The 20,523-nt window shown below is 38.5% G+C and overlaps 1 protein-coding gene across 2 annotated transcripts in view; it reads left to right on the top strand.

Annotated features, from left to right (window-relative positions):
* Nucleotides 1–19,183, top strand: part of SUMF1 (sulfatase modifying factor 1) — an 88,443-nt gene extending 69,260 nt beyond the window's left edge. For both annotated transcript variants that reach the window (XM_025984482.2, XM_025984488.2), the window contains 2 exons: nt 8,456–8,515; nt 18,075–19,183. In XM_025984482.2, the coding sequence (XP_025840267.2) occupies nt 8,456–8,515; nt 18,075–18,185 (171 nt within the window). In that variant the 3' untranslated portion in view covers nt 18,186–19,183. The remainder of the gene's footprint in view (nt 1–8,455; nt 8,516–18,074) is intronic.
* The last annotated feature ends 1,340 nt before the right edge of the window (nt 19,184–20,523 follow it).

Below are 20,523 nucleotides of genomic sequence, written 5' to 3' on the forward strand. Positions count from 1 at the left end.
GACACACATCCATGAAAGCACCACCGTCTAGATAGTGAACATATCCATCACCCAAAAGTTTCCTTGTATCCCCCATAATCCCTTCATGCTGCCCCTCTCTGCCTCCCATACCCAAGCAATTATCTGCTTTCTGTTACAGTATATTAGTTTGTAGTTTTTAGAGTCTTAGATGAATGGGATCATAAAGTACATACTCCTTTTGGGGGGAGGGGTCTGGTTTCTTTCATTGTGACATAGTTTTTTATCTCTTCTACCAATATTACTGTGCTCGTAATAGGTACTGGGTACCACATAGGAAACTGCAAAGACCCTTTAGGAGGCCATGTTAGTGGTCCAGGTGAGAAATAGTGGTTTGGTTTGGACCATGGAGATGATAACTGCTATCAATTAGAGACCTTCTTCAGAGATTGAGCTAATCAGATCCACTGGGGATGGGGGTTAGGGACAGCTAGGAATCTACAATTATTCCTGAAGGATACTAGCTTGAGCACATGGGGTGAGTGTGATGAAATGAGGAGACTCAGTGAGGAGCAGATATATATGACCTTTTCTGATTTATTCCTTTACTGGATGTCCATTACTTTTTCAAAATTGTCATTAGTTGGTTTGAAGCAGGATTTAATCTGCAGATGAAAACAGTATTTAAAACATTTTAAAATATGTACAGGATTGCTGGGTCTTCTCAGAAATGATATTAAATACAGGTTAGCTGCCATTGTCAAATTGAAAGTAATGAATTTCAGTTTTCTCCTCAGGTATTTTTAGTATCATTTGGACCAGGCAAGGGGAGAGAAAGTAAGCAGGGGCAAATCATGTTTTTTAAAAGCTTTTAAAAGCTTCTTGAGGTGAAGTTCACTCCACTCTTTCTGTGGCTCCTAGAGTGTTTTTGTATACTGGTTTTACCATTGAAAATGTTCACATTCTGCTAATGTGAGAACTTCTGCATGAAGTGATGAGCTATGTGAATTTCATTGTAAAGTACGATAGTCTGTTTTCCTTCTACAGGTTGATTAACATATCAGCTATTTTATTAGAACTTGGACTCCCTTTGGAGGTTTGGCCTTTGAAAAGTTGGGTCAAGTGATTTCTTTGATTTTGGAATTTTAGAAATTACAACCACTTGAATTATAAAGTTTATGGGTAGCTTTGGGAAACCTGAGTTAGTCATGAACTAATACTATATAATAGTAACAGCAACTGTTTACTACTTACTAAGGGATTTATATGCCTTATCTTATTTAATCCCCACTCAGTCCAATGAAATAGATACTATTATCATTTCTATCATCTCCATTTTCCTGGGGAAGAACCTGGAATGTAGATGGGTTGCCTAACTGGACCTAGACTAATCTCACTGTCAATGTCAGAGCTGTGACGTAGACCCAGGCAGGTAGTCTGACTGTAGAGCTCATGCTGGATGGATCTTGGTGGATCTTGCAAGATAGCTAGAATTTTAATGGATAGTGGGGACTGCATATTAGGCAAAAAGAATCTAGTGTCATTTCAGGGGACATGAGAAACTCATTTCACTCAGCACAATACCCTCCTGTTCCATCCATGTTTATGTATATGGTAAATATTCATCCTTTCTGATGGCTAATATTCCACTGTGTGTGTGTGTGTGTGTGTGTATGTGTGTATATAATCACATCTTCTTAAACTGAAGTCTTTCCAAACCTGCCCATACTCTGACAATAATTGAAAGGCTAATAGTCAGCTAGTATCTGAATACCATTGGAGTGGTACCTCACTCATTTGGTTCCTGAAAGGATGATGGTTGTAAAAAGGGAAGTCTGTGAATAGGTGGTTAAGCCTTTTTCAGAGGCTAAATAACTTATTTCCTGCTTTGAAAAATGTATTGTGCTATTTAGAAGTAAAAATGGATTATAATGAGGAGATGGTGAATGCAAAATAAAAGGTGTTTTTAGGCTTTAATAAACAGTGTTATCTCTGAGTGTCAGTGAAACAGAACCAATACATGCCAGGTCATTTTAATTTTTGTTGTACTAAATGTTTCTTTTTTCATTAAAAAATGAATAAGTAGTTTGTTAATGTGAATTTCAGAAGGTCCACAGCTTTTATCCTTGTGTACCAAGCCCTTCTTTCCTCCTCAGGAAACTTTAATAGTTCTTTAATGACTCTCTTTATAAAGGGAGTCTGTGCATACATTAGCATATATGAATATATGTTATGTTTTTAGGATTTTGTTACGGAGATTATAATAAGTAAGAGTAGAGAGTATGTACCAGTAACTCAGCTTTAGCAACTATTAACACTTGCCAGTCGTGGTTTAATCAGATATGGAGCAACTAGCACATGTGCATACATGAGGAAATAATCTAAATATCTACTTTTCACCTAAAAAGTAATAAACATGCAAATTAACAATAAAGTGTGACCCATACTAAGGAAAACAATTAGTTAAGTAGAAACTGACCCTGAATAGGCCCACATGTTGGATTTAACAAAGACTTCAAAGCAGCTATTATATTTAAAGAATTAAAGGAAAATATATTCAAAGATATAGTAGGGAATATGATGTGCATCAACAGAGAATTACAATAGACAAATGAAAATGTTAAGAAAGAGTCAAGTGAAATTTCTAAAAATTAAAAATACAATAACTAAGCTAAGATTTTCCTAGAGTAACTCTGCAGCAGATTATAAATAGAGGAAGGAATCAGTGAACTCGAAGATAAATCAAGAGAAATTTTCCAAACCAAAGAAGGAGGGGGAGGGGAGAAAGACTGGAGACAAATTAATAGAGCACTGTGTTCCAGCATAATTCTAACACCTGTATAATAGGATTCCCAGATGGAGAGAAGGAAGAAAGAAGGACAAAACTTTGTTGTTGTTGTTGTTGTTTAAGTTGGCCATGCCCAGCACGGATCCCAGTATGGGTCTTGAACTCATGACCCTGAGAGCAAGATCTGAGCTGAGATCAAAAGTTGGATACTTAGAGGTGCTTGGGTGGCTCAGTTAGTTAAGTGTCTGCCTTTGGCTCAGGTCATGATCCCAGGGTCCTGGGATTGAGCCCCGCATCAGGCTCCCTCTCTTCCCTGCTCACACTTTCTCCTGCTCTTTCTCTCAAATAAAATTTGAGAGAAATTTATTTATTTATAAATAAATAAAATCTGTAAACACACACACACACACACACACACACACACACACACGATGCCTGGGTGACTCAGCGGTTGGGCATCTGCCTTCAGCTTAGGGCTTGATCCTAGAGTCCCTGGATTGAGCCCTACATTGGGCTCCCTGCATGGAGCCTGCTTCTCCCTCTACCTAGGTCTCTGCCTCTCTTTCTGTGTGTCTCTCATGAATAGATAAATAAATCTTTAAAAACACACACACAACACAGTTTAAAAAAAAAGTTGGACACTTAACCAACTGAGTCACCCAGGCACCCCAAGGGACAAAACATTTTTGAAGAAATTATTTAAATACCAAATTTGATGAAAATTATCTACAGAGATCCAAAAAGTTCAAATAACTTCAATTATGATAGACACAAAGAATAATATACCTAAATAATTCATAGTCACACAACTGAAAAACAGAGAACATCTTGAAAGGAACAAGAGAAAAACACCTTATCACATACAGGCAACAATGATACAATTAATGCCTGATTTCTCATCAGAAACAATGGAAGCCAGAAGATGGTGGACTGGTATATTCAAAGTGCTGAAAATAACCATCAACTAAGGATTTTGTCCAACAAAACTGCCCTTTAAAAATGAAGATGAGGTTTTCTGGTTCTGGGAAAGTGGAGTAGATATACATTTTCCCTGTTCCTCCCGCTGAATACGGTTAAAACTCAGCATACTACATATAAAAGAAATGTAAGAAAGGTCAAAAGATGGAAGAGTAACTACAGACCTTGGGACCTTAGGAATGAAATGATGGTGAGTTACATGGATTTTCTTATTGACCCATATATCCCAGACTTGGAGCTGAAGAAGCTACCAACCTACAAATGCTAACAGATACAAAGTCCCAAGAAAAGTCTACCCTCTCAAGCTAAAGGAACAAATAGGAGGGGCTAGTCTAGCCATACAGAAAGCTTTTGGTAACCACTCTGCTTCATCCAAACACTACAGAAAAAGGTGTGTCCTCATCCAAGCTTGCAAAAGCCAGGTGGGAAACCTAGGTTTGCACCCTCATGAGGCTGTGTTTGAGATGCCATAACACCCCTACTGGGGTGGTATTAGAGAAGGTAAGGTAGGGAGCCAGGCCTTTCATCACTGCCAAGCAGTAATGACAGCACCCTCACTGTGGTGTGAGCAGAGACTGTGTGGGGAGCCAAAGCTCTCACCTCCATGCAGCAGCAAATAACAAGAGCCCCTCCTGAGGTGTTAGTGGAAGCTGAGTGGGGAACCTGGATTTCTACTTTCACCTGATGGTAAGAGGATGGCTCCCTCCCTTCCCCTGCCAGCATGGGTCACAGAAAGCCAGCCAAAACAGGATGGTTAAATGAGATCCAGAGTCCTGTAACATAATAATGTATTCAGATTTCAATTGAATCATCACTTACCATACCAAGAACCTGGAAATTACCAAACAAAATGAAACAATGGATGCTAACACTGAGATGACAGAGATGTTAGAATTGTCCAACAAAGGTTTTAATGCAGTCTTGATAAAGATTGTCCAGTGAACAATTATGAACATGTTTGAAACAAATGAAAAAAGATGGAAAATGTCAGAAAAGAAATAGTTATAAATGAGAACCAAATGCTTGATTCCCTGTTAGTAGTGGTGCTTTTTTGACTCTGACAACTTTTCTTTACTCAGCAGAGTCAAAAAATTGATGAAAAATTGTCAAATTCTCTGTTCTTTCTGTTGCTTTCCTTGTCATCGAGTTGGGTATGCAAAGGAGGGGAAGGGTAGTGTCTCTCTTGATGACACAAAATGCCATTGTTAATGCTCCTATGAAATACACCCTGGCAGCTTTGAGCAGGTTGGCCACCCTCCTTCCTGCAAGGTTATTTTTCATTCAACAAACCAGTCTTATTGTTAAGGGTTCTCTGGTATCTTCCGTGGGTTTTTCATTGTTTAAGACTTTTATGCCTTTCCAGGTGTTTTAAATGAGGCTATCTTTCTCTGCACAAATACTCGGAGCATTGCTTCTTTATTGCTTTTCCCAAGAACTTTAGCTGCATCTTGGCCTTTTGAGATTATTGGGGCAGACATTTAGAAGCTTGCAGGGTTTTTTTGTTTTGTTTTTTTGCTGTTCCTTGCAATCATCCAAGCATTAGAGACGTTAATATTTTGGTATCTGGGAGTGGAGCAGCTATGGGTAGTAGTACCTTCAGAGATAACATTCACCTGGGTCCTTGTCTGTTTCTGGGTGGAGTCCTTGTGCTCACTGTGGCTTTTTACTTAGATTCTTAATACAGGTGGTAGAGGTGTGGAACACTGCAGCCTCTGTTCTTGTGAGCACAATAGGCAGAAAGATGAGGCATTCGACACCACCACTGGTAGCTTCCTAAGTGGTTTTAACCAGCACTAACAAACTTGATCGTGAGAGACAATTTTAATTTTGATGTATTGATCCTTTCTTTGACAAATAGAAATGAGGACATTTCCCTTCTGTATTAGTTTCCTAGGGCTGCCACAGCAAATCACCACAGACTTGTTTGTTGAAACAAGAGGCATTTGTTCTGTTATTCTCACAATTCTGGAATCAAGGTTCTGGCAAGGCTGTCCTTCCGCTGGAGTCTTTAGGGGCGAATCCTTCCTTGACTTTTCCTAGCTTCTGGCAGGTCCTGGGGATCCCCCGCTTGTAGCTGCATCATGCCAGGCTCTGCCTCCATTTTCACATGGCCTCCGTGGGTGTCTCTCTGTGTCCTCTTCTCCTGTTATAGGGACACCAGCCATTGCATAATACTGTATGACCTCATCTTAACAAATTACAAAAATTACAAATCTTCAAAGTCCCTGTTTCTATATAAGTTCACATTCTGAGGCTTTACGTGAATGTGAATTTTGGGGGGACCCTATTAAGATTGATACATGCTCCTAGTAATTTTTCTGTGTTTCAGCAGGGTAGGGGTTGGTTTGTTTGTGTTTGCAAAGTGGTAAACATTTCAAACAGCTGTAGCTCATCCTTTGTCATGTTTTCTGGCAAAAAATAGTTGTATTTATAAGAATCATCTGAGCAGTCACCTAAATCAAGGACAGTATTAACTGCTGTGGTTGTGTCAGTACACGACGACTCTCATTAGTGTTTGTGTCACTTTACTGAGTGTCATATTTATTCACTGCAGCCTTAGTTCATTGGAGACAGTGATGAAAGGGAATGATTTTGTTCTCACTCCTTATTGGCACATCAGCTACTTCATGTTCTTAGATGTAACTTGACAAAAGAATTTAGTCTTGCATGATATCAGATACTTGGTCAGAATTTAAGCTGTCATTTGGTGCACTGTAACAGCATTCAGAGAGCCACACACATTGGTGTGAAACAGTGTACTGCAAGAATTCCCAAGCAAGAAATTTAATGTAGGGGAGAGTGGCCATTATGTAGGGTAGCGCCACAGATAGAAATGTGTTCCTTTCAGCTTCAGACTTCTATAGAATAATAAACACCCCCAGCAGATTCTGATGTAATGTCTGACAGATTCCAGACATGCCTGAGAAGCAGGCTGTGCTGGCAGTCATTATTTTCACAGGTATAGTTTGCCCATTTATAACCGCTGAAAGTTTATTAGTGCAGCACGGAGCACTTAAGGCCATGGCAATACTGTGGCCCTGCAGTGGAATGAAGAAAAGCCAGCAGCGTGGTCTATGACCCTTCTAAGTACCTGGAAGTGCTTAGAAAACCTGAACTTCTGCCCGCATAGTTGACATTTGCAGGTCAGTATGTTAGTCAGGCTTGGAGAAAACATGGTTCTTTTAACTTCTGCCACTTATGTCTGAACCCTTGACTCTAGGTACTTGACAAGAAAAAGGAAAACTAAGATAGGCGGTATTGTTCAACCTTGTCTCGTTTTCAGTAGACAAAAAGCAGGCAGCTGTATGATTAATTGACTTTTTGTATAACAAAAGAAAAGCAAAAAAAAAAAAAAAACCCTTGAAGCCCCCAAACTTTCCATATGTGGTTCTGGTTTGTAGGAGGTTATTGGTACCTCTGAGATGTTTTTTGCATGACTCATGTGTTTTGAGGCCTTTATGCTGGCAACTAAAGTTTTAAGATGTTCATTTCCAGTGTACTTTTATCCGAAGCTTTCCTTAGAAAAAAAGTCTTGCTGTTTCAGGCTTTGGTTTTCATTGCAGTGGTAGCCACTATTTCTTCTGGCCTCCTTGTAGGCATTGCCCAATTTCCTACATTCCTAGTCTCTAAACAGGGAGCATAATGGACTGGAGCCAGGCTGCCTGGGTATGAATCCTTGTTCTGCTATTTGCTTATTAATTTACCTAGAAGTTCTTATGGACAGGTGTGTCTGGCTGGCTCAGTTGGTATAGCATGTGACTCTCGATCTCAGGGTTGTGAGTTTGGGCCCCATGCTGGATGTAGAGATTACTTAAGAATGAAATCCTTTTTTTTTTTTTTAAATTTTTATTTATTTATGATAGTCACAGAGAGAGAGAGAGAGAGGCAGAGACACAGGCAGAGGGAGAAGCAGGCTCCATGCACCGGGAGCCCGATGTGGGATTCGATCCCGGGTCTCCAGGATTGCGCCCTGGGCCAAAGGCAGGCGCCAAACCGCTGCGCCACCCAGGGATCCCTGAAATCCTTTTTTTTAAAAAAAAAAGAAGAAGAAGAAGTTATGGAGATTAAATGGATTAATATTTGCATCCATGCTTGTTCATAGTAGCACTACATAAATCGTTTTGAAAAAGATAAACTATGTTCTGTATCTTGACTATGATAGTGGTTACATGCCTATACATTTGTCAAAACTCATCAGACATGTGCATTTAAAAAGGATTAAAAAGGTTACAGTTTACTGTATGTAAAATATACCTCAAAAACCTGACCTAATTTTTTTTTAAATGAAAAGCAGAATCCTTCAGTCAGCAAAGGGTTTATTAGGCATTGCATAGGAGGATTACAAAAAGGCTAGCTAGTCTACTTAAACAAGCCAGTTGTTATGCAGGATAAATTTGCATATCAGCATGAGAAGGTGATAGATGCTGCCAAGCAGCTTATTAGTCATCTAGAAATGCTATTATCAGGATTTAGAAGGGGGATTGCTTGCTGTAGTCACAAAGATTTCACCAAAGTGGGAACCTGAGCTGGACCTTAGAGGGTAGATAGGATTTAGAGAGGTGGGCATTTAGGGTTCATGAGTGCAGTTTCAAGGCCCAGGGGCAGAAAAGCATGTGGAGACTTGAGGCAGCCATGAAAGAGCTGGTTGGACTAAAATGATTGTTTGGACTCTCTGCCAGTCTATGAGAAATATCTGTGCTTTCTGGACTAATGAGTTCTCTTCATCTGCAGAAAGGCCCCCCTTCTGGGAAAGACCGAGTGAAGAAAGGTGGATCCTACATGTGCCATAAGGTAAGTCAAGTCATTAAACTCTGTATTGGTGTACTAACAGCAGGTTAATAGATCCACTATAAACATTAGCCCTAAAATGTCCCATCCACTTCTGCTCATACGTACCTATCCTCATCAAAGCCAAAAAGAATAACCATTTCAGATTTGGACACAGGCATGGGGAAAAGAAGCAGAGATTGTGAATGATCTATTGTCAACCAAATTCCATCTGTTGAATCTTGACCTTTTGAGAGACCTTTATTGTCCCAAGAACCAGAGTGGGCTGTATACTATTTCCAGCATGTGTGTTCTGGAATTAGACCCTTAATTTATTTGAGATTTCTAGATTTTCTGTTGAGATTAAGGTGAAAGCTGGAAATGGAGGGTGGATTGTGGTGTACTGGAATGGAAACATCACAAATGTTCACATACAAAGTATATGCTTTGTGAAATAAGCATCAGTCTCAGAGTGTTTCTGCTCTTTGGGCTATGATTTCAGTGTCAGAATTGGTTGTTCTTGGGTAATCATTGTGAGTTAGTGTTTCATGAGTAAAATTTTTGAAGAGTTTGGAGATTGAATACCACCTCTTCCTTTTTTCTTTAAATCCTATATTTTTAGTATCTCCAACACTTCAGCTTCTTTCTATCCCTATGCAAAGATGGCATTTTGCAGATGGTTATTACAAGAAGTTTTCCATGGTAATTCAGTCAGTCCAGGCACTGAGAGACTTAAAACAACCCATAAGGGCTCCAAATTAAGTGACTTATTTCACAATGGATGTAGTATCAAATTTTACCTTAAAACAGTGGTTCTCAAACTTTATTGCACATTGGAATTATTTGAGATCTATAAAAAAGACGGAAGGTACCTGTTCCCCCCTCACCTCAATTTGATTTCTCTAGAGTATGACCTGGGCATCAGGATTTTAAAGGTCTCAAGGGGAAGAAAACATACTGCAAAGTTTGGAAACCACTGGTTGGTCTAAAGAGAATCTCTGTAGATTATGTGTATGTGCGTGTGTCCTCTGTATTTCCTAAAAATTTTATTCCAGTTATTTAGGTGGAAGTTCATAATTGAGTTTACTTTATGCTTTACACCTATGTTTATGACAAGATGTAGGCAAATATATCCTTACCATACTGATTTTAATTTGAAAATAAAAGCATTGCCCTAGGTCATCCCAGTACTTTTAAATGTTTACGTACATATCAGGCTTTAGTCTCCAATTTTTTCTTTCATTCAAGCTATTACTACAAATGTATCTGAATCCTCTTGTTGGGAAAACAGATTTCCATGAAAAACAGGTGAATTTCTCTTTGCAGAATAGTATCTCAAACCTTAATTTACCATTAGTTGTTTCTGACATATGATACTTTTAAAAATGAAGAATCCATTTAACTCCATAAGATTTGAGTACCAGAAGATTTTTCCTCAAGAAAATAGGGAAAATGATGCTTGTAAAAAACATTTTAAGCATGAACACTAAAAGTATTCCATTGCCATGCATATGGATGTGTTTATGTAACATTTCATATTTTTTGCTTATTTTAAATGTTTTCATAAGCTTCCCAGCTTATTCTTTTAAAATATCTTTTAACCTAATATATGTTTTTAATAAATATGTTTACATGGTATAATTGGTTTATCTCGTGCTCTGCAGCCTTCATAAAGTCAGCTGTACTACTACTGTTTTTGTAAATTCTTTTGTTTTTTCTACGTTGGTGGTTATATCATCTGTGAATATAGACCATTCTTTTAAAATCTTTTTTAGTTTCTTGCTCTATAGCATTGGCTAGAACCTCCAATGTAGTATTGAATACGAGTGGTTAAGAACAGATATTCCTTACCTCATTTTTGATTGTAAAGGATTAAACATTCAACTTTTCAAAATTAGGTATATGAGCTGTAGAGTTTTTGGAGATATTCTTTTTAAGCCTAAAGGTTTCCTTTTATTCCTAGCATTTTGAGAGGGTTTTTTTGGAAATGGATGTAAATTTTGCTGGAAGCCTTTACTATAGCTATTGAGATATTTGTATGGTTTTTCTTTTTCAGTCTGTTAATATGGTAAATTATGCTCATAGATTTTCAGTTTTCAAATGTTAAACCGTCTTTGCCTTCCTATACTGTGCTTGCTTAGTTATGATGATGTATTATCTTTTTTTTCTATGTTTTGGACTCAATCTGTTAAAATATTGAGCATTTTTGCATATATGCTCATGATGGGTATTAGTCTGTTGCTTTCTTGTCTGGTTTTGGTATCATTATATTGCTGGGTTTATACATTGAATTGAGAAATATTCCCTCATCTTGAATTTTCTGGAACAGTTCATGTAGAATTAGCAGTACTTCTTCCTTAAATACTTGATAGAATTCCACCAAAGAGACCATTTAGGAGTAGAGTTGTATCCATAAATTTAATTTAGTTAACACTGCAGGGTTATGCAGATTATCTCTTTCTTCTTGATTAAGCTCTGGAGTTTCTGTCCTTCAGTGAATTTGTCCATTTCAACTGAGTTGTTGAATTTATTGGCATAATCTGTACCTTTTCATTGGCTGTTTGTAACATTTACATTTAATATGGTTATTGATATGGCTGAGTTAAAATTTGCCATGTTGATATTTGTAGTCTTTTTTGTCTCATCTGTTCTTTGTTTCCTTTTTTCTCTTTGACTTCTTTCAGTTAAGCATTTTTAATCACTCCATTTTCTGTCCTTTGGCTTATTAGCTAAAACTCTTTGTTTTAAAATTTTACGGGTTCATTTAGAGCATATATTACACATCTTTAGCTTTTCTTAATCTACTTGAAAGATAAGTTTTAATTTAGTCATGTTCAGAGTGATGAAGAGATTATTCCAGAAGAGAGAATAGCAGAGTAATAAGACAGAGTAGGCGATAGGATTTTCCAGAAAAAAAGCCATTAGCTCCAGGATTTTGGTCAAGTTAATTGTAGATGATATAGGCATTTAACATCAGTTTGGTATTTCAGTGATATCAGGAAAACAACAGTGTTGGCTATGAGTTACTTTCAGAGCACTTATCCTTTTCACTAGATTAAGAGTGGCAGCTATAATTAAATTATTGAGTTGTGGACTCTGAAATTAGATCCGGGTTGGAATTCTATAACTGCTCCTTTCTAGTCTGTTACCTTTCTTACTTAACCTTTCTAAGCCTTAGTTTTTACATTTGTAAAATGCCCACTGTAATTGCACCTACTACTATAAAGTTCTTATGAGGAATGAATGGACTGAAGTATATAAGCATCCAGTATATACTACTGGTACCATCATTGTTAACCATCATGTTTATTATGATTAGATTGTTTTTCCCCCTTCCCTTTTGAATAAGGAGCCAACTAATGAACTAACTAGAGAGGTGGAATCCTTGAAATGATTCTTATGACATAGGTGAAGATCAGTAAAAGAAAGGAAATCAATATAAAGAAAAAAAAAATGTTGTAATTCATTTTGAAAAAAATCACCTTGCTTAGAAGGTGACTCACTTTTGATCGTGGACTAGGGCTAGTTTGCATGACTAACATAAGCTCTGATAATTATTCATAACTTGTTGAAAGTCCACCCAAAGTACAGCTTCAGTAATGAGAGGAGAGCACATAAAGAAAAACTGTGAGACAACATGGTGTTGGGTTAAATGCCCAGACTCTTAAATGGACTTGAAAAGGCTATAATCATGGATCTACAGCTTATGGAAAGTGACCCTAGGCACACTATTAGCATCTCTGTGCCCAGTGTTTCCTATGTATACAATGCAGATGCTTAATAATATCTACCTCAGAGGATTATTGGGAAAATTAAATGAATTAATACATGTTAATTTCTTAGAACAGTTCATATAGTAAGTACTCAAGAAATACTAGCTGTTGTTCTTGAATGTTGTTAGACTAATTCCTGTGGAGTCTTTAACCCAACCCATAACGTGGAGAAAATCCTTACCCTCCTTCCACTTTACACCAAGATTACTAAGAAAGGAGTTGATCTAGTGTCAATGGCAAGAGCAGTGGGTGTGAAATCAAGAGACTAGGGTCTGCTGTGTGATTTTATATAATTATTTTTATCATAATGAGCTACACTTTCCTTAAAACTTCCATTTATCCCTGAAAGTCTTCTACTCATAAAAACCGTATTGCTGTCCCCCTTGACTTCAGAGCCCCAAGGCCGGTAAGTCATTATCTTAAATGGATTGTTCTGAGTACAGGATCACATTCTAAGTGTAGATATTGAGATCAGTTTCACACAGTAATTATCCATTTTGATGAAAAAAGGCTAAAGTGGGTCCTTCTCACTACCTCTGTTCTTAATTAGTAAAATGACCCATATTTCGGTCACTCAAAGACCGACCATCATTAATAACCATTTTTGGTGCTAAATGTAGAGCTGGAAAAAAAGAAAAAAGCAATGAGGACACTTAAAATCAGGCCATTTTCTTCTTTAATTATGTGCTCTATTAGTCCCTCCAATATAAGAATTTAAAATGAACTACTTATTAATAAATGTTTGCTGAGTGAATGACTTCATTTGAAATGGAATGATGATGTGAACTGACTCCCTTTGGTGGTCTTGACCTTTCAACCTTTAACTTATGGTGAGACTTGCTTTTTAGTGTTTAGTTCTACGCAGTCATTTGAATTAACGGAAGATTTTAGGGACTGCTGTGAACTGATAAAGGACTAGCTGTTTTTGTTGTCACTGATTTTAAGATTTTATTCTTTTACCAAAAAAAATTCATTGCATAAAAGTTAGAAAATAAATAATAATTATAAAAATGACAGTAAAAACCATTCATTCTGCTTCCTAAGTAAACTGTTGAGAGTGTTTTACCCACATTTATTGGTGCACTTTCATTCCTACTCCAAATGGGATTATTTTCTGTGTGCCAGGGTCTTCAAATATGGCTATGGCAAAAGTCTTAGACATTATGGATCTCTTTGCTACTGTCTTACATCACAGCCTCACAATCCTTCTGAACACAGTGTTCTGGTTGGGCACAGTTTGTCAAAGTTGTTACAGCCTGAATTTTGTGCCATATGAGCAGCATCTTATTTTAAAATCATTTTTTATATAATTTGAGAGATAAGTTGCATGTAGAAATATGACATCCAACAAAGACCTTGGTCCCATACCCTAGTTACTAGGGATATTACTCATCTTTGTCATTCATATAGCAAGTAACTTCTGCATGTGTGTAGCAAACGTACAGTTGGCCCTTGGACAACACAGCAGTTAAGAACACCAACCCCCCCATGCAATAAAAAAATCCACATAAAACTTTTAGCTCCTCCAAAACTTTACTGATAACCTCTTGTTGACCAGAAGCTTTGTCAATAACATAAGCAGCTGATTAATACATATTTTGTATGTTATATGTTTTAGCTCCTGTATTCTTAAAGTGAGCTAGAGAAAAGATGTTAAGAAAATTATAAGGAGAAGAGGAAATAAGTTTACAGAGCTGTACTGTATTTATCCAGAAAGTACACCTATATATGGAACTTAGTGCAGATCAGACCCTTGTTGTTCAAGGGTCAGCTGTAAATCCATATTCAGATACTGGCAGCATTATCTTTCCAACAGAAGCTATTTAAGTCCTATGCAGACTCTGGCTAATACTTTTGTTAGTGAGGAAGCACGTTAACCCCCAAACATCAGATAAGACAGTCAATGCTAGTTTCTATAATTAAGAGTGTTGTGTTCATTTTAAAGTAACAGTTACAATAACTTCCATGTGTCCAGTGCTTTACTTTTTTTTTATGTAAAGATAAGGTGAAGCATTTTGACATTATTCCAGTAATAGCCCCATTTCATCATTGGGCGACGGATTCAGAAAGGCTTTGCTTGTTGCTCTTCCTGATAAGTAAGTGAACACAGTGGTTGTCATGATTTCCATTTGTATCAAGCCGAAATTCTTTCTGCTGAGAAGACTGCCTGTAATGTAACTCCATCCTATTTATCTACCCCTGTCTCCTGCTTTTTATATATATATATATAATTTATTACCTTGATATAGTGATTGCTTTTGCCTGAAATTATTGTTCTCCAAATCTATGGGCGACTCAACTCACCTGGTGCCACCTTAGAGAAGCCTTCCCCAGCTGTCTTGTTTAAAGTAGCCACTTACTCAGTCCCACTCTTCTTTCCCTATTTTACTTTCTTCCAAACTGACCCCAACCAGGAACAATCTTGAATTCATTGGTTTATTTATTGCCTGACTGCTCCCTGTTGAATGTAAGCTTCCTGATGACAGGTGCATTATCTGTCTTGTTCTGCCTTTTATCCCTCATGCCCAGAATAGCATCTGGCATGTTGTAAGATCTCAAATATTTAATGAATAAATAAACCATGCTCTGACATAATCAGGCTATGCCTTGCTATTCCCTTAACTTGCCTGAGTTTTTCCATTTTCATGCCTGCAATGTCATTGTTTTCTCGACTTAATATACCTTCTTTCCTCTTTCCTAAATTCTATAAATCACTTCTGTTCCAGCTGCAGCCCTTGGGTCCCATAGCATCAGCAGCACCTAGAAGCTTGTTAGAAATGCGAATTCTTGGGGCGCCTGGGTAGCTCAGTTGGTTGAATGTCTGCCTTCGGCTCAGGTGGTGATCCTGGGGTCCTGGGATCGAGCCCCACGTCAGACTCCTTGCTCAATGGGGAATCTGCTTCTCTCTCTCCCTCTGCTGCTCTCCTTGCTTGTGCTCTTGTCTCTCTGTCAAATAAATAAATAAAATATCAAAAAAAAAAAAAAAAAGAAATGCAAATTCCTGGACTCCACACCAGATAGACTGAGTCAGAATCTTTGGATGTGTGGCCAAAGAGTAGGTACATAAGTTCTTCAGACTATTCTCATATGTATGCTCAAGTTCGAAGACCACCGCTATAATCATTTAAATCCAGTTATGGCCAAGTTTTGCCTTCAAGAAATATTTCCAAAGTCTTTCCTAAAGACTTTGACATTCTCCAAGGGACAATTCCTTACCTAAATTAATAAAAACCTCAGAATCTTTTAACGCTAGTATGGTTTATGGCTGTTTGATGTGTTGTCATTGTTCCCTCAGCCAGCTTGTGATATCCCGCAGGATAGGACCATGGCCACAGTCAGGCTTCCTCTGTGGGTGTACACAGCAGGCAATCAGGAAATACTTGTTTGTTTTTTGTCATTTGTGGTAGAGTTATGGAACAAGAATGTTCATCTCCAGGTGCCTGCCTGCCCTGAACTTGATTCTTGCCCCAATGTAGAATTCACTACACATACTTGGTAGCATGGGGCTCTGGATTATCTATTGGAGTTTGATTCTAGAAATACTCAAGCACTATTGCTTCACAGCACCCAAGTGAGTAAGGCCTATGTGGGATGAGACTTCTTTAAAAAAAAAAAAATTATATATTTGAGAGAGAGAACGGGTGAGCACGAGTTGGGGGGAGGGGCAGAGGAAAAGAATCTCAAGTAGACTCCCCATAAGCCCAGAGCCAGACTCAGCGCTCCATCTCACAACCCATGAGATCAAGACCTGAGCTGAAACCAAGAATTGGACACTAAACCGACTGAACCACCCAGGTGCCCCTGGGATGAGGCTTCTGCTGCATCCTCCTGTGTGGTAACCTCTAGTCATTATAGAGCTTCCATTGCATGTCAGGCACAAGTACTATAGCAAATGTCATCAATTTTTTTCATTATTTCAGGCATATTTTTTATTCATCTTCTCTCTGCCTGCCTGAATATTGGTAGTATGTTATATTCCTCACTGGCCACAGGGAAAATGAGAAAACCGGTTGCTGTTTCTCACTATCTGTAGAAGACAAGCCACTATATCTTTCTTTTTATGGTGGATATACTCTAAACAACTTCTGTGGCAGCTTAAGAGATTATTTTTATGAAGATTAGAAACACTTAACTTCTGTGAGAAAAAGAATAAGAATTAAGAAAAAATAAAAACCACCTCTGTCATGCAGACCTGTTTTTCCCTCCACAAATTCTCTCTTTTCCATGAATCCCAAAGTTATTCATTTTCTTTATGAAGTTTCTTTAACTGCCTGGCAGAGACTTTAGTTTACTGGGTCAACTCAGCATTAATGCTCCTGCTATACAGGATAATTACGCTATTTTCATTCTCTATTATTTTGTATCAAAGTACAATCCTAGGATATAAGAGTTTCATGCATGGTTGTTTTTGGAACATGGAAAGTTTTGATATATTTAAATGAAGTAATGTGTGGTTATTCACTGAATACCTACTAGGTGTCCAGTGATAAGTGTTAGGCTTTCTTGTTTGGGCAAGTATGTGTGTACATGTAGGACAAATGTATTGGGTGGTGGGGGGAAAGCATGAGATGTGCTGTCTTTCTATGTAGGAGTATAGAATTTTGCTACAGAGGCAAGCACATCATAGTCAGACCTGGGTTCAAATTCTCCTTCCCTCAACAAGTGTATCATCTTGGATAACCTGTTTAATCTCTTGGGCTGTTGTGATACAGTGAGCTAACAGTTGAAGTGCCTAGTATCCCTGGCGGGTGCTAAGTGCTCAATGTCTGTTGGTGTTTGTGCACAGGGATGTATGTGTTCTCTGCTCCTAGGAAATAAAACAGATACAAAACATCCCCCACACAGTAAAGGATAGCTTTATAACTAATCCAAAAGCAATATATTTCCTTTTAAAAAGGAAAAAAGGTTTTGCTTATTTGACAGTGTAAGAGAGAGCACAGGCAGGTGTGGCAGAGGGAGAGGGAGAAGCAGGCTCCTTGTGGAGCGGGGAGCCAGACGTGGGGCTCCATCCTAGGACCCTGGGGTCATGACCTGAGCCAAAGGCAGGCGCTTAACCAGGCACTCCCAAAAGCTGTGTATTTCAAAAAACGTTTTTTCACAGCCTTTCCTACTCTTTATGTTCCTAGGCTTGCTGTTTAATTTTTGCCACTCTGTTGAAAATAAAATCATATATTCATGTTGTTTATAGTATTTTCTCAGTTGCCATTTAGCTTTATTATTTGGTTTAATGCCATATAATCTAAATGTAAAAATAACTTTTTAAAGTATGAAAGTAATATATACTTATCACAGGACATTTGAATGGGACTGTTTGTATTGTGGTACATTTTGAATCTGCAGTTTTTCTTTCTTTGGCATATGTAATTATACAGCTTGAGATCATACCACACACACAGTTTGTATTCTCACTTTTTCATTTAATAGTGTATCATGAGAATTTCCTCTGTCATTAAGTATTACATTAAAACCCGACTTTTAACAGCTGCTTAATAATCTAACATGTGGATGTGCAGAACTTCTGTGGTCATTGCTTGTTACGTGGTTTTTTTACTGTTCCAAGTGATGCTGGCACTAACATCTTCGCACCATATCTAGGTCTGTTTATAAGGTGAACATTGGATTATAGTGGTGAACTGTGAATGTCCAAAATGTACACGCTCAGTGTGCCTGTGGGGTGTTCACGGGGGAAGCGCTGTCTGCTGGTAGGCATGCCGTCCCAGAGCTGGCGTTCGGGTACAGCATGAATCTGACCGCTGAGAGCCTTTCTCCGAGAGTCTGAGAATCCTCACCTTTCTCTCTGTCTCTCACAGTCCTACTGCTACAGATATCGCTGTGCTGCTCGCAGCCAGAACACACCAGACAGCTCTGCGTCCAATCTAGGATTCCGCTGCGCAGCTGACCGTCAGCCCACCACGGGCTAAGCCGAGATGAGCCTTCCCAAATCCAAGAAGTCGTGTCTAACCTGCCCTCAGCTTTCCTCAGAATGTTGAATGACCTTGACTGAAGAGTTCCCACTCTGAGGTGGGTTGCATGCCTGCCCAGTGGCCAAAGGAACCGCTTTGCGAGACCAAATCGCTGACCTGTGTCAGCACGTGTGCTTTATTGTGTGGCACATTTCGGGAGATGATCGCTGTGCTTTACTTTGGAGAGTCTTTGGAAGAAGAAGGGGGTGAAGGAGACTTTGAGCTAAACTTCAGAAGGCATGTGTTCTTCCCAGGCTCTGCCACCAGGGCTAGACCTCAGGGTCCCGCGCTTGACCTTCCAGGGCCTCAGTGACCTCATTTATCCAGTGAGGGGATGCACAGCATGATCTCTGAGGCCTTCTCCAACTCACAAATTCTATGCGTATATCAGATTCTATTGTGATTTCATAGTAAGAGTTTATGACAGATTATTTTTTAGCTATTTTTTTCCATGTGTGAACCTTGGGTGGTACTAATCATGTAAAATAAGAGTTGTCGTAGGTATTATTTTGAAAAAAGGATGGGGTGGTGGTGATGAGTCTTTATATTCATACTGCACTTTGTGTTTTCAAGGAAATCAGTGTCTTTTACATTGTTATGATGAATCCCACGTGGGCTCCTGGTGGTGTGCTCAAGTTCAGCAATCTGAACGTGCAGGAATGTCTGTGGGGTTACTCGACTGTGCTTTATCTTTTAACATTAAGTGCCTTTGGTTCAGGGAGGGGTGGTTACAAGCCCTATTTCACCCCTCTCCCCAAAGCCTTGGGTGAATGTGAAATGTGTACTCTACGAAGAAACCTGTTTAATTCTAGATGGAGAAAAGGAATGAGAACCTTGAATTAACTCTATTCAGGGTATCTGGTATTTTATAATAGGGAAGTAGGAAATCTTGTTGGTTGTGGAATATCAGATCCTCTGAATCATGCACTATGTCGAATAAACTGGTATCCACTAAAGCAGGCTTCGCTCTCCTTTTGTTTCCCTCCATTGTATTTTCTTTTAATGAAAGGTCTTTGTAAAAAAAAAAAAAAAAAAAAAAGAAAGGTCTTTGTGACACGTAAATATTTTGTTGGCTATAAAGCTTTCGTGTCTATTAGCCATTTGATAACTTTGATGCGTGAGCAGTTTGTGGGAATTTTTATTCCAGAAAGCAAGGCTGTTTGGCCAGGAACCTCATTACAACCTTACTTCTTTGTGCTTGGGTGGAAGAGGCCGAGGCGAGGGCACGAGCTTGGCCGGCAGTCCTGTAAAACCCGGCAGCTGCTTCACGTGTCAGGAGAACACCTTGTTTTAGAGGGATGGCTTTCAGCCAGATGCCCCTGTCACCAGGATCCCGTCACGATTCCCCAGTCCTTGAAGACCCTTACGACATTTCTAGCATGTCATTTGAAAGAAATGGCTCATCTTTATGTTGGTTGTTCAAAAATTAAGTCAGGTCATATTCATGAGTGTTCAACCAGCACTTGGTTGCTACTTCCGTGCATAGCCGCCTGCTAACATGAACATATTTGTCTTGAAAAATAGTGGTGCTGCTGTGCTGTTCAGCTACTTTTTTGTTAATCTGTCACTTTGTGGATATGGAATGTTTCTCTATAAATTTCAACCAATTGATGGCAAAACAAACCAAAAAATTATTTGCTTAATTGAAAAAGCTAATGTAAAAAATAAGGTATTTTATTCTTAAAGTCACCACTAAAGTGCAGTTTTTGTTTTTACTTGTTACCTCCCACCTGCTTGTATTCTTTTTAACATGGTTATATTTTTAGTGTGTATATTTGGATTCTTCTCTTGTTAATGAATGTTCTATAGCATAAATATTTTGGGATGTGTTTTAGCTTAGTCTTTACAATTGCATTTTTAGCAGCAACATAATATTGAAAAGCATTATAAAATGAATTCCTAACAAGCCTTTCATTTAAGAATTTCTAGGCTACGAACCAAACAAGTGCATCCAACTACAGACACCCATGACCACTACTTTATACTGTTGCATGCTGAGACGTGAATAGACAAGATGGCTGTAGAATAACGTCAGCTTTAATGCCATCTATGCATTCTGGAAAAACCTCACCTTCTGCAAAATTGCACACAAAAAATAGAGGACATAAGAGAAAAATAGGGCTAGTGGCAGAGCATTCAAAACTTTAGGAACTTTGTAACTAGAGCATTAACAAAAATACTATCCTATGAAACCAGCAGAGCCCTTACTTCTCCAGTGGCACTTGTAGCCAGCACTACAGCCAGTCAGCCCTTTGCAGCCTTACACACTTGGGGTTCCTTCTTCATTCTCCAAGAC

The sequence above is a fragment of the Vulpes vulpes genome, chromosome 9, assembly GCF_048418805.1.
Source record: "Vulpes vulpes isolate BD-2025 chromosome 9, VulVul3, whole genome shotgun sequence".
Classification (NCBI taxonomy): Eukaryota; Metazoa; Chordata; class Mammalia; order Carnivora; family Canidae; genus Vulpes; species Vulpes vulpes.